Source organism: Alligator sinensis, unplaced genomic scaffold (genome assembly GCF_000455745.1).
Source record: "Alligator sinensis unplaced genomic scaffold, ASM45574v1 scaffold321_1, whole genome shotgun sequence".
NCBI lineage: Eukaryota > Metazoa > Chordata > Crocodylia > Alligatoridae > Alligator > Alligator sinensis.
Window position 1 is genome coordinate 203,425 of NW_005841969.1, and position 25,173 is coordinate 228,597.

At 38.4% G+C, this 25,173-nt stretch overlaps 1 protein-coding gene across 1 annotated transcript in view; it reads left to right on the forward strand.

The window, feature by feature from the left end:
• The window catches only part of DCAF17 (DDB1 and CUL4 associated factor 17), a gene marked incomplete at its 5' end in the record, with an annotated part of 37,436 nt that extends 12,479 nt beyond the window's left edge, over positions 1 to 24,957 (forward strand). Inside the window, 11 exons of the mRNA XM_025200531.1 lie at positions 744 to 883; positions 2,009 to 2,087; positions 3,216 to 3,305; positions 5,796 to 5,903; positions 6,387 to 6,492; positions 10,411 to 10,553; positions 12,762 to 12,871; positions 16,413 to 16,500; positions 20,334 to 20,417; positions 23,107 to 23,262; positions 23,895 to 24,957. Of these exons, the coding sequence (XP_025056316.1) occupies positions 744 to 883; positions 2,009 to 2,087; positions 3,216 to 3,305; positions 5,796 to 5,903; positions 6,387 to 6,492; positions 10,411 to 10,553; positions 12,762 to 12,871; positions 16,413 to 16,500; positions 20,334 to 20,417; positions 23,107 to 23,262; positions 23,895 to 24,083 (1,293 nt within the window). The remainder of the gene's footprint in view (positions 1 to 743; positions 884 to 2,008; positions 2,088 to 3,215; positions 3,306 to 5,795; positions 5,904 to 6,386; positions 6,493 to 10,410; positions 10,554 to 12,761; positions 12,872 to 16,412; positions 16,501 to 20,333; positions 20,418 to 23,106; positions 23,263 to 23,894) is intronic.
• Between the last annotated feature and the right edge of the window lie 216 nt (positions 24,958 to 25,173).

Consider the following 25,173-nt stretch of genomic DNA (forward strand, 5'->3'; position numbering starts at 1 on the left):
TCTCATGTGGCGGGAAAATTCCATCGTGCCGAGGCACCAAAATCACTGGGTTGTGACACAACCTTGATATTTTTTCCATCTGTTGTTTTGTGGGTACAGCTGGTGTGAGATCCAGCTATTTGATATCAGGCAGTTAGACCTTAAAAGCTTTGTCTACATGGGCAAAATTGATGGGCATAGCTTTTTCCAAAATAATTAGCTATTTTAGTACAATTACCTATTCTATAATTACTACCCCACTTGGACACTGTTTCAAAATAAATTGACTATCCCAGGCTAATTACGTTGCTTTGTGAGTGGAATCATTATTCTGGACTGAAGTCACTTTTATCCCAGAACCGCAAAGGCCTGTTACTATGGAATAGTTTATTACACAATAGCAATGATTATTCAATTACCTCATGACTAAGTGATATCAAATTACATGATCAACTGCACAATCATATTGGCAAACTGTGGCTTAAAAAAGGAAAACTGGGATTTAAAAAGTTGATCTTTAATCTTCATGTAGGCCATACACTTAGGGGTTTTTTTAAACTGCAGAATGCATAAAAGCAAGTGTTTTTTGCAGTAAGCAATTGTCATTGATTTATATGATTTAACAATATATAAGGCCTGATGTTGTAGGAGCCTGCTTATTACCCTCAACCACTGTTTTGTTTTGTGGTCACTTCAGGGTTCCAGGCCTTGTGACTTTCCTTGGTTGCATGTTCAGACTTCTTTTACTGATCTTTTTTATGTAGGGGGAAACATTGCCCAGTCTATCAGACTATAAAACTTCGCTTGCAGTTTTGACAGCTCAGAACTGGCTCCTTCGTCTCTCTGCTAATACTGGTGAAATATTGGAAAAAATATACCTTGCAGGATCCTACTGCAAATTCAGGTACTAAATATTGATTGAGCTTTACATAAGCAATGTTTTCATAGCATAATTGCAGTAGTGGGGGAAATGTTTTTTATTTTTCTGTACGTTAAGCTATTAAGTTTCTATGTATTCAGAAAACGTTGCTTTATACTATACTTCCTACAACCATAGAACTGTAAAAATGCATTTTTTGTTGGATGGAATTTATATCAGAGCAGGAAAAGAGTACAGCCCAAAATTCTTCAGTGACTCCCACCCTTTGCAGACTCTGCAGAGGTGCCAGTGATTGGAGGTGAATTATAGTCAAGGAGTTCCCTCCCAATCACGATGAAGGCACGTTGTTGGTACAGGAAGGGGAAGCTTACAGTGCTGGTCCTAAGCTTTACCTATTTTATGGATGAGAGGGATTCTCAGTCTAGCACCTTTCTTGGACACAATCCCCACATGCCATATTCTTTAAGGACAGTTTTAAACTTCAGCAGTCTAAGTTTATGGTCTCAGATTTGTCCCTAAATTCCAGTAACCCGTCCAGAAGAGCATGTGCTACAAAAAAGCCACAAGTTCATGCTAATACTAGCTTTCCTCTGCCAATTTTACAACTTTTAATACTGCAATAACAACATACTAGAATGTCTCTTTAAACTCTGCAAAGCAAACTTCATAAAACACAGGAAAAATATTATTAGCAATTTAGAAACAGGCAATTTTTAACTGTATGCATATGCTTTTGCACAATGTACCCATTTTAGTCTTTAGCAGGACACCAGGCTTCCCATCCCCCTTCCACCCCACTTCTCAGAGGAAATGATCCCTCTCTTGCTTCAGAATCATAGTAGTAGTTTATGAAAAGCAGAGGAAAATGTACAGCAGCCAACCTTACTATCCACAAGTTTGTACAGTGTTTTTTTGCATTGTCTAATAGGGAGAGTGATTCAGATCATGGGAAACAGCTCCATTAATGCTCAGAGCCTAAAAACTCAGTTCATGGAGCTTGCGGAGTTGGCTGAGACCTTGGGATCTGGCCTGGGACTCTCATAATCTAATCTAGATTAGATTATGTGAAATGGGCCATTTACCTTAAGAAGGTTTTAGACAGTGCGTAAACTAATACTAACATCAAGGCTTTTTTCTTATCACCAACAGGTACTTGAACTGGGATTCTCCTCAAGAGGTTATGGTTGTAAAGTCTGTTCAGCAGAAGCTCTCAGCAGCAGCACGACAGGTAGGTTTACTCATCCTGTCAGGTGAGGTATATGTAGCCAGATATTTACAGGGCTTGTACAGAAGTTCAAAGAGAAATATTTTTAGTTGCCCCATCTGGCAGGTATCATAGTAGCTAGGGTCAGAAGGGACCTAAACAGATCATCAAATCCAACCCCCTGCCTTGGGCAGGAACGGCTGCTGGGTTCATATGACCCCAGTCAGGTGTCTACCCAGCCTCCTCTTAAAGACCCCCAAGGTAGGAGCGAGCACCACTGCCCTTGGAAGCTGGTTCCAGGTCCTAGCCGCCCTAACCGTAAAGTAATGCCTCCTGATGTCTAGCCTGAACCTGCTCTCTATCAACTTGTCATTATTCCTAGTTACCCCGTGTGGTGCCCGGAGAAACAGGGCATCTCCTATTCCCTGCTGATCTCCCCCCCTGGTGAATTTGTAGACAGCCACCAGATCCCCTTTCAGCCTTCTCTTGTGGAGGCTGAATAGGTTCAGACCCTCTAGTCTCTCCTCATATGACCTGCTCTGCCGCCCCCTGATCATGCGAGTGGCCCTCCTCTGGACCCTCTCAGTGCTAGCCACATCTTTCTTGAAGTGCAGTGCCCAAAACTGGATGGAGCCTAACCAATGCCACATATAGGGGAAGGATCACTTCCCTGGACCTGCTTGTGATGCATCTATGGATGCATGACAAGGTGCGGTTAGCCTTCCTGACAGTTTCCTTGCATTGGCAGCTCACGTTCAACCTGGAACCAACAATGACTCCAAGTTCCCTTTCTGCCTCTCTGCTGATAAGAAGGATGTTCCCCAGCTTATAGGTACGCTGCTGATTTCTTCTCCCCAGAGATACTCCCCTCTCTGTTTTAGCTTGAGATAAAAAGTGACTTGTTTTGCAATAAAACACAGCAGCAGGAGTGTAGAGATATCCCAGGCCTCTGTTATGACTTTCAGCGTGATGCAATTTCCCAATGTTTGAGTTTTGACGTCTGTAAAATGGTGAGAACTTTCCTTATACAGAGAGGGCACAAGACACTGTTAATAATTTTTATTAAGGTTTCATATGGTTAGATACATGCCGTACCATGTAAGAATTGCCTGGAGTATAACAATTCTGCTCATTATTGCTGTTCCTCCTTAGGCAGGCATCCAACAGTCTGTGCTGTTTTTTCTTGCTGTATTCAGAGTTCTACCTCTTTCCTTTATTGGAATGCTGGAGATAAACAAAAAAGTGAGTTACTTTCTATATTAACTATAGTCTCAGGCCTAGTTATTTAAAAGGCATTGAGTTGGGTCACTGCACATTGCAGTAATGCAGGACTAATTCTTACAACTTGTGGAAATAATGTATGGCCCATTGCATTAATGTGTACAGACATTCCCCCTTCCACATATCAGTAGCCACAGACTGCATCGTGACATTCCACCTTCCACATATCAGTAGCCACAGACTGCATCCAAATGAAGGGGCCAGTACCAGGTCCTGGGGTGATTCTAGACCAGGACTATTCAGCTAGCGGCCCACAAGCCACATGTGGCCTCCATTAAGGTTAACATGGGCCCTCAAGCGCCCACCCATCCTCCCCTTCCTCTCCTGCTCTGGCTGCAGCAGCAGCCAGGGCCTCAGGGCTCTCTCTCCTGTCTTCTGCTGCATGCTCCTACCCGAGTGGCAACAGCAGTCCAGAGTATCCATACAACACAGTGCCAAAAGGGAGCCTGCAGGGAACTGAAGGTGCAGCAGACTGCCACACTGTGTGGGGAAGCACTATCGCATGCACGTGCATGGTGCAATGCTATGGGGGTACCTGCCTGTGTACATAGTGCAAAAGGGAGGAAACACCTACCCACACTGTTGTGCAGCCTGGGGGGCCCATGACCCCTGATAGTGCTGCCCCCAGGTTATATGGTTCCTGCTAGTGCAGAGCATGGGACATATGGCCCCTGGGGTCTTTGAAGCTGGACAGCCAGCCTTGTCCCAGACCATTTAGGTAGATTATTATGTAGGCACATTCTTTTGATGAGCATTGAGATGGAAAGATACCAGAAAAATAATAAAAAGATGAGTCTGGTAATGCCAGTGAAGAGGAAACATGTCCTATTTGAAATCTGACTTCTAAATATACCATATTTACTCATGCCGTGTGTACCTTTCCCCCCCAAAATCAGCCCTCCAAAATTGGAATGGTGTTTTAAGCAGGGAGGCTGATTTTCTTCACTGGAATTGAAACATGTAATGGCTGCTGAATAATGGCTCCCTGTAATGGCTGCCAATGGCTCCCTATAATGGCTGTGCTTCTCCTACAGGTCAGGAGACAGCAAGTGCCTCCTTTATGCTCATAGTTAGTTTTAACCTATATGGCTGCTGAGCAGTAGAACTGTAGTTCTAAAGCTGCAGTTAGACATGGAGTGATGCTGACGAGTGGGCTCTGTCCCTCCTCCCTAACGCCATGTTGAGCCCATACTATAGCAGTTAAGATCCTGGAAAAAGCTTTTTTTATACTCATACTTCCTTCCCAAAAGAAGGTGCGAGTATTATATGGGAACGTGCGATATACAGATAAATGCAGTGCTGTGTTTTGGGGCTTTTTGACGCGAGAACTACCAGTGAGGTTTTATGGTACTTGTCAAGAAGCATCTTTGTTGAGTTCAGAAGTTCATGAATCATTGGAATTACTGGAGTTACTGGGAAAAGTGTAAGAATGGGGTGATGAATGAGAGGGCACAAAATGGCAACACAGTGCTATAATTTCACTGAAAAGTACCACATACAAATCGATCAATCAGATCAGTTTATAACAAAAAGCTGAATTATTATTGAGCAACCATATAATGAATATGGCACAAACCAGAAATTTTAAATAAAAGCATACTAGCATCTAAGATTATGAAAAGAATAATTTAACTCCACATTTCTAGACAATACATCTGATTATCAGAGTGAAAACCCTTCATAAATGCTTTACATATAAAAAGAAGTATGTAATGGCATTATGGTAGGTCAATCATAGCCCAAAATTAATTTGGATGAATTTAATCTGTTTATTTCCAAGAAAAGTTTCTTTATTTTTCTTCTTAGTGGAGATACGTTAAACACTTCTGACAAAATTAATATTACAGCATCATTAGGAGTTATTCATAGATTGTCAGGGCTGGAAGGGACTTTGCAAGATCATGGGTCCAGCCCCCATAAACAGCTGTCCAGGCACACACATGACTGGGATTCAGGTTCACAGTTTAAGCATCTGATATTGTACCTTTAGTGACATCTTAATAACCTAGCTAATTTCATAGTTATGTGATGTCCCAGAGTTATAACTAGACTAAATACTTGCCTCTGGTAAAGGAGGAACAGTAGAGGAGTTAGAAACAAGATTTCTAAATTGTATTCCCAGCTCTGATACGGACCAGCTGTGGGACTTCTGAGTTTCATTCCTCTGTGCATCTGTAAAAACACACAAAAAAAAAATATTTGTCTTGGGGACATTGAAAATTGATATTTGTGAAGCATCTGACATCAGGTGATACTGAAGGGCAAAATATTATGTTGCAGTTTGAGCTTGAGGATAGTGATTACAAAAACATTTCAAAATTAAAACAGTTACCAATTTTGGATAGTTTTGGTATGTAAAGCTAATTAAGCTAACGTTAGAATCAGGTAGCCTTGGTGTTTTGCATTTCTTCTGAATCTTTTTTCCCTCACACACTTTTTTTCTTGAGCCAGATATTTGGAAACAGCGTCATGGATGTTGCCATTTCTAATGGAATACTGATTGTGATGTATAGTGTGGGCCTGGTCAAGCTTTATAGCTTCCAGGCTATCTCTGAGCAGGTAATGGAGCATGAAATGTAACACCAATTTATTTCAAGACTGATTATTATTAGTGTAGTACAATATGTAAAAACTGGACTTTATAATGGAGGAAATGTGTCAAACAGGATAAAATCATTTCCATAACACCATTGTAGTATAAAGTAAGAGTGAGAGATCTTAACAAGGTACCACATAGGTAGTACATACTAGAACAAGTGGTAGCTGAACTCTGCATATCAGTCCTATTGTAGCAGAAGTGTTTCATTAGAAACTTAGATGGAAGATTCCTTGATGTAAAACAGAATTTATTTTGGAAAATCAACTGTTGAACAGGAATTTAATTTAAATTCTTCCAGTTAAAAAAATTAAATCTGTTGGTAATTAAGACAGGATTTTAGGCTGAAATGAACTGTTTTAGTAATGCACTAAATAACAAAAGCAGTAAAACTGAGCAGATAATAAACATGTATTGATAAAGCTAATTTGTTTTCATTATTTTAGTTCATGGAGCAGCACTTTGATTTGGGCAGTGAATTCAGCTGGAATAATAGAGTTGGAATTGTAGGAAAGTATCCATTTGGTCTTCCTTGCAACATAAAAATAACAGGTATTTATCATCTTTCCATTATTTGATGGCTGTTTCACTACTTGCAAAAACATCAGAAACACTCCACATTCATTTGTGTTTGCCATTATGTTATAATAAAAATATGCCTCTATTTACTCTAAAACTCAAGAATTTACTAATAGGACTTTTCTTCTATTCCTCTTTTCTTCTAAGTTAAAACCACATTTTAACTTTTAACTGTTAGGTATTAAAGTATTTGAGAAACTTTATAAGGTATGAGTAATCAGGAACCCCTTCACCCACCATTGAAATACAGGTGACCCTCACCATTCACGGGGGATACGTTCTCGTATCCCCCGTGAATGGCGAAATCTGCAAATAAGGCATTGCGTTCATGAGCACAGTGCCACCAGCAGCAGGGGGGGCATGGCTTCAGTGGCAGCAGCAGGAGCCTGGCAGCAGCGGCAACCCAGCAGCAGCAAGCGCAGAGCTCCTGAGGAGCTCCTCTCCTGTAAGTGTATAAAGTGTATTTAAAATGCAGGTTCGGCATTTGCGAATATTTGAAACCGCAAATGCCAAACCCGCAAATAGCGAGGGTTTCCTGTACAGCCCCTTCCGGCAGGGGGAGGGGGAAAAGCTGACAACTATTAAATAACAGAGAGAAACATTACATAATGACTTAGCTGTGAGATAAATTGTTTTCTAGTGTTAAACTAGTGTATCTAATCTAACCTGCAGAGAGAACTCAAGGAAACAGAATGTAACTTATTCAAATCTTAACTTTGATTAATCTTGCTATGTATAGTATGTCAGATGCTTTGCACATAATTTAACAGGAAGAATGTTGGTTGGTTTTGTTTAGACACACTGTTATATTTTCAGATAAAAACCGCTTCTTTTCACCGGTGCATCTGAGATTAGAATTTGGCCCTATGTTTCTTAAGGTTTGTCCCAAGTCAAGGACTTCCGCATTTCAGCATGTGCATTTTTTTCCTTATTAAAAAAACCCAGGAGCTTCTTCAGTCCATATTTAGGCACCTAGATGAGTAGTTTGACTTTCAGAAGGGCTCAGGTCTTGTCAGCTTTCACTGCCATTAATATGCATGCATGTTCCCAATGTTAAATCTGGGATATTTTTGTATTAAATGATTTTCTGTATAAAAATGTATTCATTATTTACAGACACAAAGACAGATCATTTACAGACAAATCAAGCCAGGTCTTTGTATAAAATTAAAGCAATATACAAAGAAAAAACAGCTAGATAAATTAAGGCTTTAAATAATCATGTAATGTCTTATAAAAATAAAAGCTGCAATTACATTTGGCTCAAGTTTTGCACAAGAGTTTAGGAAATTTCTCTTAAGTTTTCTCTCTCTCAAATTTCTACATTATGATTTAGTGCTGGAGGCCGTGTGGAAAACAGGCCTATGAGAGCTTTGAAACAGTTTATACTGGATATATTTTCATGGCCTATGGAGCATTATAGTTTTAGGTCACAAGCTTTAAAGTCAAAAGAAAAGGTTGATTTTTTTTTTCATTTTGTTTTTATCTTGAGACTTATTCAAGAGTTTGTGGTTAGAAACTATTCAACTTCTGATATATACTTTCTATAGCTGCTGTTCAGCGATTCTTGCATTCCTGTGGTTTTTGAGCTGTTCTCTTTTACAAGTGAGATGGCTGACAGTCCGTGCAATGAAATGTAGTGTTTCAGTGAAGGAGCAACCGATCTCTTTGAAGGTGGCAGAGTTTAAACTTGTGCTTGATGTAAGTTAACTGTTGATGCTTTGTGGATGGTTTCAAAGCTGTGGAAACTTGAAATCTTGTATTTTTCCACAGAACAACCACATCCTGGACAGAAGCAGTGCAAGGTTTCTCACACTGCTATGTCAATGCACCTCAACCTGGTCCTGGAGAGACCACTTCTACAGATAAGAGTAGGGTAATCTCCATGCTTGTTTAGTCTTTGCCCTCTCTGCTGAGATTGCCAGTAAGGGTGTCAGTCATGGTGGTTTTTTTGTGAAGAGGATATGCTGCACCGAGATCAATAGCTCAGTTCACATGGGTCACCAAACAGGTGTTGACTATTTGTGATTATCAGGTACTAGTGACCTTGGACAAATTTGAAATAAGTGAAAGGGCACTTGCAAGTAAATCTTCATGAAGCCACTTTCTAACTAGCCCAGGACTTTAAATTGCTTTTTGAAAAATAAGGATTTATTATGTAACTATTGAATTGTTTCATAAAATGGAGGGGAAAGTGTCTTGTTCATTAATTTGCCACATCTAGAACAAATATGCTAGTACCACCAGGAGCAAGCTGGCTTTTCATTTAGATAAGATGAGTATTTTGTGGAAGTGAACAAAAGAAGCCCAAATGGTGATTGAAGACTGACATTTCTACGGGGAGAGTTTAAGAACAAAGACAGTATTGTAATAACCAGTAGACTGCTGGGCAATGAGAGCAAGCAACATATAACAAGAAAGAATGAAGATTAGAGGCAAACTCATTACAGCAGTTGCTGTGGCTTTTGGGGTTTGTAATAGTTAAAGTTTTTGGCAAAAGACAACATAAACGTAAGAAGGAAGGCTTGAGAGTTCTATAGGGCTATTGTGATTTGAGATTAACTCAGCTTTTTCAGGATTCTTAGTTTATCTTGTTTTTTAAATTAAATGATTAGGCTGTCAGAAATAAATTGATGAAATTAACATTTCAGCACAAAGTTAACAAGTTTTCATGACTTTTCCCCTCATTTTTTTAATCAACTCAAGATGTCTCAGACACCTCTCCCACCCCTCTAGTCATATACTGCATTTTTTCTCCAAGGTTGTAATTTACTATAGGCCATACTTTATTAAACCTTGATTAGAAACTTTCTGAAAGGTAGATCAGAAATCTCTCTCTTGTGGAGGTAGTCATCTTCACTTCAGTAATCCTAACCTGTTGTGTGGTGTTAACCAGCTGCCACTTCCTGGCTCCAATGTGCCTTTATTACTGTGGCAGATGATTTGTCTCACAATAGCTGACTGAGTGCTTTGAATCTTGATATGGGCATGAGAGTGGCACAATATAAATGTAAGATCTCATACTTTATGCAGCTGTCCCATCTCAAGTGGTGATTGTTACATTTCATAAACTAAGTAGGGTAAGATCAAGTCAGAATTTGAATGTAATCCCAAGATAAAGAACAAGGTACGGCACAAAGTGGTATTGGTAATTCAGTAGATGGCATGCTTTCCTCAGGCAACACTGAATCAATGTCCCAGCAGAGTACAAAGAAAAAAAATAATACTGCAAGTTGAGTCTTCCAGAGGCATAAAATTGAAGTCATACCCAGTTCTGGTAATTAAAAAATAAAAAAGCAAACGTTTTTCCCATCTTATTTGATAAAATCTGTTTTAGGTTCTACATGTTCAAATTTCCCCTTGAAATTAATTTTCTATCAGTCTTTTTAGTGTTGTTCTGTGCTGTTTAAACAGGGCTGTTTATCACCCTAAAAGGTGGCTTTACTTTTAGTGTCTAAGAAAGGAATTTCTAGGTAGCTAGTTAAATCTCTCTTGGTATCCATTTGAATTAAATGTAGGTAATTATCTTTTTTCATTGATGCACAGAAGATTTATAAGTCTAGCACATTAATGCTGAAGAGTTTTCTGATTAATTTGTCTTATATGAGCTGAAAGGAGAACTAGAATCCTTTTTATATTTATTATAAAAATCTTACAATGTGTTGTTTATTTTTTATAAATTCAGTTGCAAATTACAGTAGTTACAATCCACTCTATTTTGTTACATTACATATGTGGACACCTTTCTGCCCTTAATTTGATTCACTGGGTGCATATGATTAGTCTTCAGAAGTTCTCAAGAAGGAATGCTGTTCTGAGATTTTAGACTTTTAAGGACCAGTAGAATTGTGAGACTGCTAATAACCTTCTCAACATTACCAATGTTCACAGATACCCCACCTTTGCTATTTGAAGTGTCTTCCTTAGAGAATGCATTTCAAATTGGAGGATACCCTTGGCATTACATCATCACACCTAATAATAAAAAGCACAAAGGAGTCTTCTATATTTGTTCTCTGAAAGACAATACTTTGGTAATGTATTCAAATGGCTTTTCGGGAATTAATATACATCTGTTTTATTCACAGGGTGAATTGAGAAAAGCCCTGAAGCAAAACCAGTTTTCCCATTTTTCTGCTACTGTGCCCTCTTATTCTTCTGATTAACCCCTTGCTAGGGAGTACTATACATTATTACCCCTATCAACTAGTAATACCAGTTCTGAATTTGCCAGAAGAAAGAATGCTGAGTAATGGAAAGACTCTCTTTCCACTGGTTTTGTTTCTGGTGTTTCCTCCCTTCTCATATACCCATAGCATTGCATTCTCTGTGTTCACAGTGGTGACAGGTTATTGTGCTTCCTGCTGATCAGCCAGCCAAAAAGAATCTTTGAGGAAGCACTGAGTCTTAACAAATTGCAAAATAAATAGGTTTAGTATTTGTGTTCTGTTCCTTTTTTTTGTAATTTCTCTGTAGACATGAGCTTTTTAAAAAAATGTAGGGTGGCTTTGGTTTAAATCAAGTTGATTTAAATCACTGGTCAGGAAGCCTTGATTTAATCATTGTTTTCTACAAAAAGTGCATTTTTGTTGTTTCGTATCATTTATTCATTTAACTTCTTGAAACTGCACATTTAGAGAGAGGTAAAGGCTTAATTGTGTGTACACAAACTTGCAGAGAGACAATAGGGCTGATGGATGGGTAGTCAGGTCTGTTATGTCTCATCTCCATATCTTGCTGTTAACAAGGATGTTATCTGTGGAGACAACAAACTCTCCCTATGCCTGAAGAATGGTGTTTGTGCTCGAAAGCTTGCAAAGAACATTTTTTCCAACTATTTGGTTGGTGTAATAAAAGATATCACGTCTACCCAAAAAAACCTTATCTGCCTATGATCTCTGGAGACACAAATCCACAGTTTGAGAACTGAAACTAAGCATCACAGAGATGCTTAATGGGATCTTCTAGACTGAGCACTGTGTCCCATTGGGTAGAATGGTTTTCTTTAATCTTTACTAATCTATAGAAGATCCTCTGGGAACCCCAGAAGATTGGGCCCCTAATACAGTCTATGTCCTGTTGTGACCTATTCATAAAATTTCTAAAAAAGTTACGAGTATATTGTCTCAGATAGTATATAATTAGAAGTTATAATCCCTTTTCCATTATGATATCTTTGAGCTTTAGCGTATCTTAAATTAAAACTATCTTTATATAAGTTTATTTTTGTACAAAAAGCATCTTAAGAAAAGAAATAAAAATATGATTAAAATAAAAAAATCTGATTTAAATAAAAATCTGATTTTTTACTTTAAAAAATGACTGATTTTTATCCACCCTGAAATGTTGTATTATATGACATGCGTCAGCTCTCCCTTCTTAGCCTTCACTTTAGCTTGATCACCTTATTCAGGCTAGATTCACTTCTGAGATATGGTCAAGCACTTGGCCTGCTAACTCATGATTCTTCATCCAGGAGCTTTTTCATCAGTGTATGTACCCATTTCTTTAGACTCTTTAGCATCTTTAAACTAGTATTTCTGTCTTTATTTTCTTCACAACATGCAGGTCTCTGTCTCATGGTGAAGTACAGCTATATAGAAGGGCATGGTGGTTTTGGTGGCCAGGACATCAGGCAACCCTTTCCCCCCACATTTTTGGGAGGTGGCTTAATACCATTGAAAAATTAAATTATTGGATTCAAATTATTTTAATTTGTCACATGGCTTATCCAAAACCTTGTAGGATTGCCTGATTTGGTGCTGAAATTATGAATTATCCCAGGCTAGCAGACCTAAATAAGCTTTTCTGCAGACATGTATAGATCTCACATTTGTAATAAAACTTAGAACTAATGCAAAAGACAGGTCTGATCTCAAATCACACCTTATCTGTTTTGAATTGCTGAAGTATTTGCAGTGGTTAAGCTAGATCTTTCATTTTTAATGTGTAGGCTTACAAAGGTAGGGCCAGGTCTAACCATGTTCTGGGACCCCGCTGTTCCCTTGACACCAAATAGCGTTACAGCCCAGTTCAGTGGGATTCCTTTAAGCCTTGGAGTTCCCTAAGGGTTTGCGTCTTCTCTTTATTTATTCCAGTTTCAAGGCTGCTATTCTCTTTGTACTGACAGGGTCTAGCTAGTGTTTGTAGCCACTCAGATGAAGTTGGGCAGGAGGCTTTCCAGTTTAATTCTTTGAGTATATCTAAATATTAAAGTTCTAAGCTTTCCCTTTTTGCTTCAGGCAAAAAATGGCATACAAGATATGAAATGTTGTTCACTAGAACCAGATTGGATCTATTTCCATCCAGATACTTCAGGTAGAATAATCCACGTGGGACCAAATTTGATTAAGTAAGTACACATAATACTTTTTTCCCAAAGCTTATTTTTATTAACAAGAATATAAGGTAACCTTTAATTAGTGGTTTGTTGGGAGGTGCCTAAGAGTTAGGATAATTATTGGGTCACGGTGTAATGTCACTTTTAAACTAGGTATAATCAGAAAATGTCTCTATGCCTTAACTAAAAGAAAGTAATGATTTTCATATAACATTTCTTCTGACATCCATCTTGTGTCATAATAAATCTAGAGGTGCACTGATACATTGGTCCAATATTGGATGAGCACCGATATAAAGAAAATTGACTATATTGGAAATTGGCCTAATGTGGCCAATAATTTGGCTGATAAATGGCCATGCCTGTGCACAGCCTCAGCATATCACGTAGGCACCAAGGAGCAGAGCCCAACAGCTTGGAGAGCTGCATGCAGCTGATAAGTCGGTTGCAGTAAAAGGGGAGGGAGGAGGGAAGCGGCATGGGGGGCACAGTTCAATGCCCCCCGTGGTGAGGGAGGAGTGGGGTTGGGGCTGGGGTAGGTGCTGCCCAGCTGGGGTGGGGCGGGCACAGGACGGAGCTGCGGTTCATTTTGGGGGGGGCTCCCACTGCTGCATGCGTGCCTCTGAATCTGTGTAGAGCAGGCTACAGCTGGGGCCAGGGACCGCGCTCCCAGCACCGCCGGCTCCCGCACCAAGTACAGCACAGCACAGCCCCAGCCCACAGCTGCAGCCTGCCTGGCCCAGCCCACCCTGTGCAGATCTGGGGGCACCCCCCCAGTCCCAGATGAACAGCAGGAGCAATGGTGAGAGCTGCTGGACAAGCTGCTCCTAGACCAGCAGCATGTGATGACGGGGGCTGCTGCCCCCCTCCCCATGCGCCTCGAATGAGCCGCAGCTCCGTCCTGCACCTGCCTTGCCCCAGCTGGGTAGCACCTGCCCCAGCCCCATTCCTCCCTCACTGCAGGGGCTGTTGATCTGCTCCCTCCATGCCTCTTACTTCCCCGCTCCCCTTTTACCACAACAGATTTACCAGCTACACGCAGCTGTTTGGAAATCAGATTGGTATTGGCTGATATGCCTCCTTAAAAAACAGCTTTCAGTATTGACCCCCCAAATCTCTATCAGTGCACCCCTAAATAAATCAGTTTCAAAAGTTGACACTCTCAAGTTCATCATAAACTTCTGAGACCCTCACTCTTTTTTTGGATGTATAAGCTTTGATCAGCTAAATGTTGCACATTTTTAAATTCTTACAGGCAGATTTAATCTGTTAAAATCCCATTTGTTCTGGTCTTCATAACATTGGTTTTCATAATTCGAGTCCTAGCCGGCCATTAATTCAGTGATTTCCCCTATTTCCCCCATTTTAAAATCAGTTTATTTGAATGTTATTCCAAATTTTGCATGTTCTTTGGAATTCTGCCAAGAGTATACCTTTAAGACTAAGGAGAAAGTAAACACAGAGGGAGTAAAGAAGCCAGTTTGGCCAGGCATACTATTCAAATACATTTTGAAAAAAAATGGAAGGGGGCTGACTTTTTAAATTCTGGCTTATCTCTAAGATGGTACAAGAAGGAGCCCAGTACATCTACTTATCTTTTTAATTTACTTTCCTAAACCATCTGTTAAATTTTACACAATCTGAGATTTCAGCTACGGAATATGCCAAATTTCATTTCTATATTAAATGAGTACATGGTCAGATGACTTGGCAGTGAAAACACCATGATAACTTTCTTCTTACTGATTGCTAACCCCATGACAAAACCTCATTCTAGCCAGCTAGGTTGGTTTTATGATCTGTGCCCCAAAGGCTAGAGTTATAAAATAATGGGTTTGGAAAACAGAAGGCAGGAGAGAGGCCAACGTAATACTTTTCTTTTAACAATTAAAAGTGTTGTTATGTAACCAAACATACCAACAACAATAATTTAATATATATATTAAGGCCTGTGCGAAATGTCTAGTATTCGCTTTGGATTCAACCGATTCAGGGGACAGTGATTCAATTCAGTGATTTGGCCAAATCTGATTCAGAGATTTGAATCTTACCAAGTGAGGGGGCGATCCCCACTGCCACGAGCCCCCAGAAGCCCCAGTGGCTGCTTTTTTTCAATGCTACGTCCTCTGCTTGCTCTGAAACCAGCTAGACACGGTGTGCTGTCAGATACACAAGGGAAATGGCTTGAAACCCTAGAGAGAGCCTTTTCCTTACATTTACAGCTTGCACAGGCAGGTGTGGGCCTGCGTAAAGCCCATTGAAAGCAGAGCTCCATGCAGAGGCAAGAGTCCACCTCTGTGTCTCGGGTGGCAGGATCGGGGCCTTAAGTTTCAAATAGCAGTTGGGAAAGACTTTCAAACCCAGACACAGTGCTTTTGTTGGATCATGGCTTTTCAATATATATATATATATATATATATATATTTTATTTTTTTTTAAATAGCATTTATAATTGGGAGATATATATGAACGAAACTGACTTAAACTAGATACTGAAACTCTAGCTGATAATATTGTAAAGAGTTGCAGTAGTAAGATCTTAAGTAATAAAACTTTGTTTTTAGTGCTAAAGGAATATAATCTTAGCACAATTGGTGCAAATAGAGGAGATTTCATTTCCATTGCTTGAATTTATTTTAAAGATGCGTACAAAATGATTTGGTCAGGCCTTCCTCAAATATATTTCAGTTCTTCCAAATTTGCGGTTTTTCATATCCTAGAAGACATTTCACCTCATGTTAATCTATATTTTAATCTAAAAATATTTAGGAAATACTATGTGACTACATTAGGGGAAAAGAAAATCTGTCTGTCTCTCTTATAGTTTTGAAACTTTCTTCAGGAAATGCCTGTATAATAAGAGCATATTTCATCTTGTTTCCTTCATTATTGTCTGCAGTGGGTAAAAACTAAATGCTTCTTCTGTGCTTTTTTCTTTCTTTTTTTTTTTTTTTTGCCCCCAAATACTACTTTAAAAAATCATTTACAAATGAAGTTGGGCATATATTTCTAGGGAAATTATTCTTCCAAGAAGCTGGCTGAACTAATTTTCTGTTTTGGATCAATATTGCATTTGTTGCAAAGTAGCAAGGACCTAAAACAGTTAAACCTAGTCAGCAACCTACAGCCTGGATCCAACCCATGGGCATGGGGCTCTAGCAGCGTTGGGGGGCAAGGAGCTTTGCCAGCAGTTGATTCCCACTACCACTGCAGGGAAAATGATCCCTCCTTAGTCTGAGTATCCTTATGCCAAAGTATTGTCATCAGTTCATAGCAACTATAGATGGAAACAACATGCAGGTAACACCACTATGTAATGAACATGCTATAGATTCTAGAAGAGGTGTGCTAAAATGTCACAAATCGGTGCAAGTTATAGTAACAGCTTCTTTCATATGTGGTATATATTTATCCTAGGATTTGAAAGAAGTTTCTATTGTAACTTTCACTTATCTGTGATTCTTTAATAATATGATAATTTTTAGAGCATAAATTTGAAAATATTACAAGTAGATTTCAGAATGACCTTTGTATTTTTTGCTTTTTTTTTAAGAGTCTTGAAAATGAAGGAAATTGAAAATAATACCAACCAACAAGAAATTGTAGAAGATTTTATCATTGTGGCCAACAGGGAGAATATTGTAAGACTATAACAATAAATGCTTCATTGAAAGAATATCTTTTACTTTTGTAAGACTATATGTGGTATGCATGTATTATGTGGATACGTATATCAGTGTATCTTATGAATCTGATCCGAAGTCTGTTGACTCATTGAATTCAGCAGACTTTGTATCGTCAGGCCTATATAAGAGAGATTTATTTCACAGATAAATTGTATTATACGGCTATTTTACCGAAACCTCCCTTGACTTTTTAGGCCTCAGCAGTTGTTATGGTGAACAACTGTAAATGGGCACCATAGGTATAAGGCACCACACAATGATAAATTTATTTCACAAGGTGTCTCTAAATCATAATCACAAGCAGGTTTCATACTGTAAAAAACCATGAAGTTGATGGTTCAAATAGCCAAAACATTTCAAGCCTGTCTAATATTAACATTTTTTACTTATGGGAATGCTGAAATAGTTAAATGACTCATTAGGGAATACTGATGAAAACCATTTTCATATTATTTAGAACTGCAGTTTGGCTTCAGTAGGTACACCTATACATAGAATAGGTTCTTCAGCAGTTTTTGAATACTGTCCCATGAAATCAGTGGCATTAATTTTTTTAGAAAAATGTGTAAAATTGGTAGCAAAGCTTTCTTTAAATTCAGAAGGAGCAGAGTTAGCCACAGATGTGTTGCTCATTCTTCCCCTGCCTTCTCCTGAGATTTCATAAGAATGATGATTTTGTGCTGGGAATGAGTGCCAGAAGTCTTGAATTCTAATCTTATCTCTCTCAGACATTTTCCGTCTGACCTTGACAACAGGGGCCTGATCTTGGAGATGTTGAGCCTTTCTCCACTACTTATGATGTCCATTGGGACCAGGCCCTTAATCCAGTATGTACCTCTGAAGAAGGGTTTCAAGACTATCTTTATTAATGTTTGCAAATAACTTTGAGATGCTCTGAAAAAAGGGGTATGAATTTATAGTAGTATTATTGTGATTAATAGTACTGTAGTTTCTTTATAGGAAGGTATTCCCTACTCTACTGACACACAGGATTATAGGGTTGGAAGGTATCTCATGGGTCATCTAATCCAACCCACTGCATAAATGCAGGATGTGCCCTTCATGTACTATTCCTAACAAATGCTTTTTCAGCCTCTTCTGGAAAACCTCCAGTGAAGGAAATTTCCACTTCTCTGGGCACCTTGTTTCACTGTCCTACTGTTCTGACTGTAAGGAAGCTGGTTTTTTTTAATGAGATGTAATCTAAATCTGCCATGTTTCGTTCTGAAACCATTACTTCATGTCCTGCCCTACCTGACAAAGAAAAACAGTTGTTCTGTTAGAAAAATTATATCATGTATCACCCTTAATCTCCTTTTCTCCAAACTAAATATACCTGATTCTCTCAACCTTTCCTCATATAGCTTGTATTCCAACCCTTTTATCACCTTCATTGTTCACCTCTGGATCCTCCCCAGTTTCTCCACATCATTCTTAAATTGCAGAGCACAGCAGTGCATAAAGTAGTACTTAGTGTGGTAATATCATCCCCTATGTCTTATATATAATATTCCTATTAATGCAGTCTAAATTTGAGTATTTGTATTTTTTGCAGCTGCAGCATGTTGCTGACTTGTGCCAAGCTGTGATCCACTAAAACCCCCAGTTCTGCCTTAGCAATGCTATTATTATCTGCTTTAGCATAGCTAATTATCCTTCCTTCTGTTTGAGCACATTTGGTTTTTCTTTCCTAGATGTAGCACCTTTGTTGAATTTTGTTCTGTTGTCTAGTGCCCAGTTCTCCAATCTAAGAAGATCCTTATGAATTCTACTTGTATTTCCTAAGTGTTTTCAACCCCCTTCTAGTTCTGCGTCATCTGCCAGCTGGATCAGGAAGCACTCTATTCTGGCATCCAAGCAATTAACAAAAATATTGAACACCAGACCCAGGACACTCCCCTGTGGAATCCCACTTGAAACCTGCCATTCAGACACTGAGCCATTTATAGTTAGTCTCTGCTTGCAGCTATTTAGCCAATTACATATCTATCTAACAGTAATTCTGTTTAGCCCACATTTCTCTAGTTTACTTAAGAGAATATCATGTGGAGCTGTATCAACAGCTTTATTAAAGTCCAGATGCATTCTGTCCACCGCATCCCTTCATCCACCAAAGTCGTAACTATGCCAAAGTTGTTTTTAAATATTCTTAAATAAAGCTAGGTGAGTTGTTAGTGATCATCTATCTCTTCCTCCTCCAAGTATTTACAAATTGACTTTTATAATAGCCTTTATAATTTGCCTCAGTATCTACTCATATTAAAGTTGAGATGACTGGTTTCTACTTCCCTACGTCCTCCTTTATCCTCTTTTAAACATATGTACTATGTTAGCCCTTTTCCACTCTTCTGAGATCTCACCTGTCATCCACAACTTTGTAAATATTGTTGCCAGTGGCTCTGAGACTTCTTCAGCCAGTTCCTTCATCCTGGAATTAATTTAATCAGACTCTGCCAACAAAAATGAATCCAAGTTTGTAAAGAAGTCTCTGGCATGCTCTTTATTTATTCTTCTAACAATACATTCTGTTACGTATTTGGTCATGTTTATTTTTGTTATGAAGACTGAGATGAAGTAGTCATTGAGCAGCCCTGTCTTCTTTGTGTCTTCTGTAAATAAAGCACCTTCACTATAGAGCAGTGGACTCACAGTTTCTTAGTTCTTCTTTTCTGTCTGAAGTATCTGTAGAATACTTTTTCACTGTCTTTGTCATCCCTTGCTAGTCATATCTCATGTTTTGCCTTTGCTTTCATAAGTTTGTCCCAGCAAGTTCTTGCTATTCTTTGGTATGCTTCTTTAGTATATCTTCCCCTTGTTTTCATTGACTGTTTGTTTCTCTGTTTGCTACGTTAATGGGTTTCCGTTTCTGCAGTGCTTCTCTGCTTTTTCCTGATTTTTTTTTTCTTTTCGGCTTAACACCTAATTGTTACATTACAGATGTAGCCCAATAAGCATAACTCCATGCGTACATAGAACCTAATTTACTTCAAAATGGCTGTGCCCATCCAGTTGTAGGACTGGTGTCCAGCTGTCTGCACCATGGCATTTTTAAGCAACCCAGTTTCTCTATAGTAATTATACGTTATGTTTATAGTTTAAGTCATTAAAATATTGCAATTAAAATGAATCAGTAGTATCACACAATATATTACACATTCTATGTGCCATTATTTCTACAGTGAAATTAGGGTTGCACTGTGAAATTTTAATGGATAGAATAGAAGTAAAAAAGGGTGTTGGAGAGAATCCTTTAAAGTTGCAGAAAATGGCCTGCTTTCTTTGTAGAAAGCATGGTACGAAGTACTATTAAAGGATGAAAAGTAGTTTAGTGCTTGTCCCTTCTATCTTGTGTATTTTACTTAGCTTTTTAATTTCAAAGGATCCTAAAATGCTTCAGAAAGCATATACAAACAGTATATCTAATGCAAACACATCTGTAATATTGGTGACAGCTAGGCTGTGTATAGTTCAATAGTGAAACAAGGTAAGAAGTACATTTGGGAAAAGACTTGAGTGACTTTAGTGACATCTTTAATATTCTGTCAAATTGGATAGGATCTGTTTTTAAGAGGGCTTGTAAAACCTTATGGTTGGATCAAAGAATGGTTCTTAATACAGTAATTTCTGTGCTTCTGTACAGGTTAGAGTTTGTTCTTTTTTGTTTAATAAAGACTGTGCTGCCTTTTGACATTTTAAAAGTTTTACCTAATTTCAAATAAAATGGATGTGCAGCTAAAACACAACCTATGTTACCTTGAGTCCTGAGCCACCTTTTCTTTTCTCCTCAGGTGAACAACTCTGTAACTGTAACAGCTTCTGGCCGAGTGGTGAAAAAACGTTTTAACCTACTGGATGATGACCCAGAACAAGAGGTAATTGTGATACAATGAGCAAAAATATACCAAAATATTGTGCAAGTTCAGCCAAACATGCCTAACAGAACAGAGGCAGTAACCAGAACTATTAGCCTCATTCATCTTGGTACTGCCTTTGTCCCCCTAATCCTCCATCCTAACTATTCCTTTTGCTTTCTTTTCCCATTTTCTATTTTCCTCCAAAGTGTCATTTGTGCCTGAAATAGTCTTTGTCCTTCAAGAACCAATCCAACTGCTCTTGAAGTCAGTAAGGAAACTCCCTGTGATTTAGATAGTGCAGTATCAGACCCATAGTGTGACAAACTACCCTACCTCTTCCCTCCATTCTGATCATTTAGATTATTTCTCCTATAGAGTCTGTCAGCAGTGATCCAAAGAAATATTTTAAAATTGTGTTTCTCTCTGCTTTGAGTTACTTGTCACTCATGAACTCTTTTTTTTGTTTTCAGTAAAATTGGTAAGTGCTAAAAGAAATTTGGTGATGATAGGAACAGGTGTAACCTTGCCATTTAGGTTGTATGTGACTACATAATAAGGCATTAAAAAATTCTGCAGCGCAAACCTGGTCCAGATAATCAGGTTAAACATTATCTAACATTCTTTACTGCTGGTCTGTTTTCAGTTTGTTTTCTTCTGTTTCATTCATTGCCTTTTGCTTTTTGTTTCTTTTCATACTGCTTCAACTTGGAAATTTGCTAATTCACAAATCAAGCCAGAGCTGTCTTTCTCTTTGTATTCTTCCAGTTGTGTAGAAAAATAGGTCAAAATCTTCAAGAATGCTACTTTCCTTTTATTTTACCCTTGGCATAAATACATTATTACCTTGAATGGAGGGTGTTCCAGCCTGTTTTGACAAAGCTAATGTTAAGTTAATGCAGCCACGGGAAATAGGACCCCTTTCCTCCCCCTCTCCCCCCAACCATGCATTCTCAAAAGACACTGAGCCTGGTTTAATCCTTTTTTGTTAACCAGTGGGAGGATAGCACTATAGCTAAACAACTTTTTGCTAGATCATTTTAGCAAAGTATGTCATTTAAATCTTTCTTCTCTCCAGCCTCCTTTTCCCACACTCATAAACATAACAGGAGAAAGCAGCCAGCAGGCTTCCCCCAATTATGAGACTATCATTATTTTAAACTCGTTCTATTATGCCTACAGCTAAAGACAGGGGACACATATTAAACAGGGTTAGAGTGCTATAGCTGTGATGATCCAGAAAATAAATGAGAGGCAAGGATTTATTTGGTGATATCTTTTTTTTTATTGGACCAACTTTATAGGTGGGAGAGATGTTAGATGTGCTTTTGAGCACAAAGTGCCTTTCCTCGGGTCACTGATAACATGGATTATATAACAATTTTTTGTTATATCTCTTTTAACATAGGCTGTCAAATTAATGAGATTTTGATAGCTAAGGATCCGCTGTCATGTATGTTTATATAAGAGGTATGAGGCACCTAATCAGCTGATGAAAGTTCTAAATCTGAGTTCCCAGTGTAATTGCACAGTCCATCTTTTATTGGTCATTTTATCCCAAGTCAAATTTAGAAAAAGGCTTGAGTGCTGGGGAAAATATTTAAGATTTTGTGGGGGGGTTTAAGTATTTTTTCAAAATAAAAATATGACAGACTTAAGGACTTCTGCAACTGAGGTTTTCAGATAATTTTTGGAAAACAATTTTCACCTCTCAAGACGGACTCAGCTGAAATGTACACATGTATATGAATTTTAATTCCACAGTTTCTAGCAAACTTTTACTGTTGTGTCCATGGGAATAGGTATTAGCTCAGTGAAAATAGGGTAAGTTTCTACATAGCCTATCAAGTTTGTAGTTCATTTATATTCAGCTATAAAAAGTTACATTTATAACACAACAGAAGTGAGAACTCTATGGACTTTTTTTTCCCTGTTACTGAAGCTTTATTCTCCGAACTCTTTAATAGATACCTTTCCTCAGTAAAGGAAAACACTCTATTGGATTTAAAGAGGAGAAAAAACAAAGAGCCATTTAATGGGCAAAGTAAATGTACTCTCAGGCACACAGTAATAGGACACATGGCCCTCTCAGCTGACATCCTCCAGCTTCTGGCCTCAGTCTTCTTTCACAGCTCAGGCATGTAGATTATGACAACCACATGTGATCTCCCTGCTGTTGATTCTTGGTTTTCTAAAATAGCTCTTCCTAGAATAATCTAGAGCTACTGTCTGCTCAGGTTGTTTGCAGGTTGGTAGTTCTGAGTAGAGGTTAAAAGAATTTTTGTGACTTATCCTAGTAATTTTCTCAAATCTCATGAACTAGTTTTGACAGCAGTTTTAAGTCATACTGCCACTAACAATTTCAAAGTGACTAATTTATTTTCCTTCTCAGCACTTACAATGTTATTCCACTGCAATTCTTCACCCTCCATCCTCAAAAATTCTATGTAAAACCCTTGTACTCATACACAGGAGCCATACAGCAATTGAATTCCTTCCTTCCTTCTCTCATGGGTGCTTGCTTGAAATGCAATGAGCAGTCTGTGATTGGAAAGTTACCTCCTGGGTGCCTCAAAATGCAGGGATTTTCCTTATGAAAGACAATAAGTCTGCTTGTAGTCCCTACTTTCTCCAAAAAAATACAAAGTTCTTGAAAAAAATAACTAAAGGCTTATTTCACTGATCAGCTCGAGGTTTTGTTTTTCATGAGACTTTCAAAATTGTGAACCATGAAGATGAGTTGGATTTGTTATCCGTCGTGGCAGTCACTCAGATAGGACCTGATGGTAGAGCTCACCTTGACCTTCACTGTAATGAACATGGGATTCTCCTTAAGACTGTTCCATTCTTGGAGTCTTGGGATGTGGTGAGTAGAATGCAGAGTCTTTGGTTTATGTTAATGTCCCCCTACACTCCACTTGATATACCATTACATATACAGTGTTCTGTATGAATCTGAGTTAGGTGCCTAGTACAAATTACTCTGCCATTTCCCATATATAAGGAGCATAACATTTGGAGCAAATTTTACAATTGTGATTTGAATTTGCAAGTATTCTATTAGACAATAGTTAATTTATCTGAAAATTCCCATTCTCTGAGATGCAGACATTCCTCAGTACAGCATTTGCTTAGAAAAATCTATCATGAGATTTTCTTCTAAATTAGTTATCAGTTTATGCCCCAGGCCCAAGACCATTTACACACAGATTTGTCTTTATAGCATGTGAGTAGTTTCTTTGACTGGTGGAGATACTAATGCACATAAAGTTAAGTGTGGGCTTAGCAGTCAAAATAATGTGGAGTGGTTTCTAAATGTTATGTTTTCATTATCTGAAAAGACCAATTAGTTACATAAACTTCCTGTCCCCATCCCCTGTTGCAGGAAGATCACAAGTGTTCTGCTATACTATTTTATCTATTCTGTGAGAATTATATACTACTGCGTATAACAGACTTTTGAAATGAGACTGTGATTTAATTTATTTTTCATTGCAGACTTACAGTCACCAAGTTTACTTTGACAGAGATGTAGTGTTACACATTGAACAAAAACCTAATCGCATCTTCAGCTGCTATGTTTACCAAATGGTCTGTGATAGTGAAAATGAAGATGACCATACAAGCTATAAAAAAAAGAAGAGATTGTGTTGTAAAAAAGGGGGGAGAATTTTTGAATATTTTTAAGAGACAGTCTCCAGCTGCAAAGACTTTGCTTGGAGTAATAGCCAAGGATATTTATTGCTGTGGAGTAGTCAATTGCTATCTTTTGACCACTGTGTGTGAAAATTCATATTTTGATCTTAAATTTTTATATAATCACATTTTAAATCTTCTCTTTTTGTACATCTTCTATAGACCATAACTGTTTTTCATGTATTTACCTGTTTGTTATTGCTACCAGGTACAGATTATAATATAGTAACATAAATAATAATAATGATACTCATAACCATTGTTCGGCAGTTAGTCTAAATGAAACACATGGTGTCAGTCAGAAAGATTTGAACCTACTGGCATGCTGTATTGCATCTTTTTTTTTAAATAACCTCAGCTATGCAACTTTAAGATAAAGTTACTTAAAGCAAAGTAAATAATTTGTATAGGATGAAGATTTGTTTCAGATGAATAGATAAGAGTTGTCATCAAACTGTATAGACATGAACTAAATAAATTCTGTTGTTTCTATGTGACTGTAAAATGGAGGGTTTTTTTAAATGGAAGGTGCTAATAATTTAGATAAATATCATCCTTAGAAAACAAATAAATACAGTTAATGTGTTTGTAAAAACCCATTAGTCCTCTGACCTCTGTCACAATCCAAACACTGTTAATTCTGAGCTGGAGATATCAGGCAACCACTTTAAAACTGCATTTAGCCTGCCGGATGCATTTATATCCTGTGTACACATCTTAATTCTGTAGAATGTAAGCTTTCATTTTCAAACAAGCAAGTGTCTAGGTTCCAGGACTGCAAAAAATGTTCAAAGGTGATCCACAATAGTCTAGGTCGGGGTGGGCAAAATATGACCCCCACGCGCGAGACCATTCTATCCAGCCTGTGGGGCTCCTAAAAAATTAAGAAAATTAATATTTATCTGCCCTTGGTTCCTGTCAAAAATGACAGGAACCAAGGGCAGTAGGCCCCAGAGGAAGCCTGTCGGGCTCCCACAACAGCAGGGCCTTCCCAGCCCCGCCCCCCCAGCCGAAAGCCCCAGCAGGGGCTTCTGGCCTGAGACCGTATGGCTTCACTACACCACAACCCCAGGTAACGGGG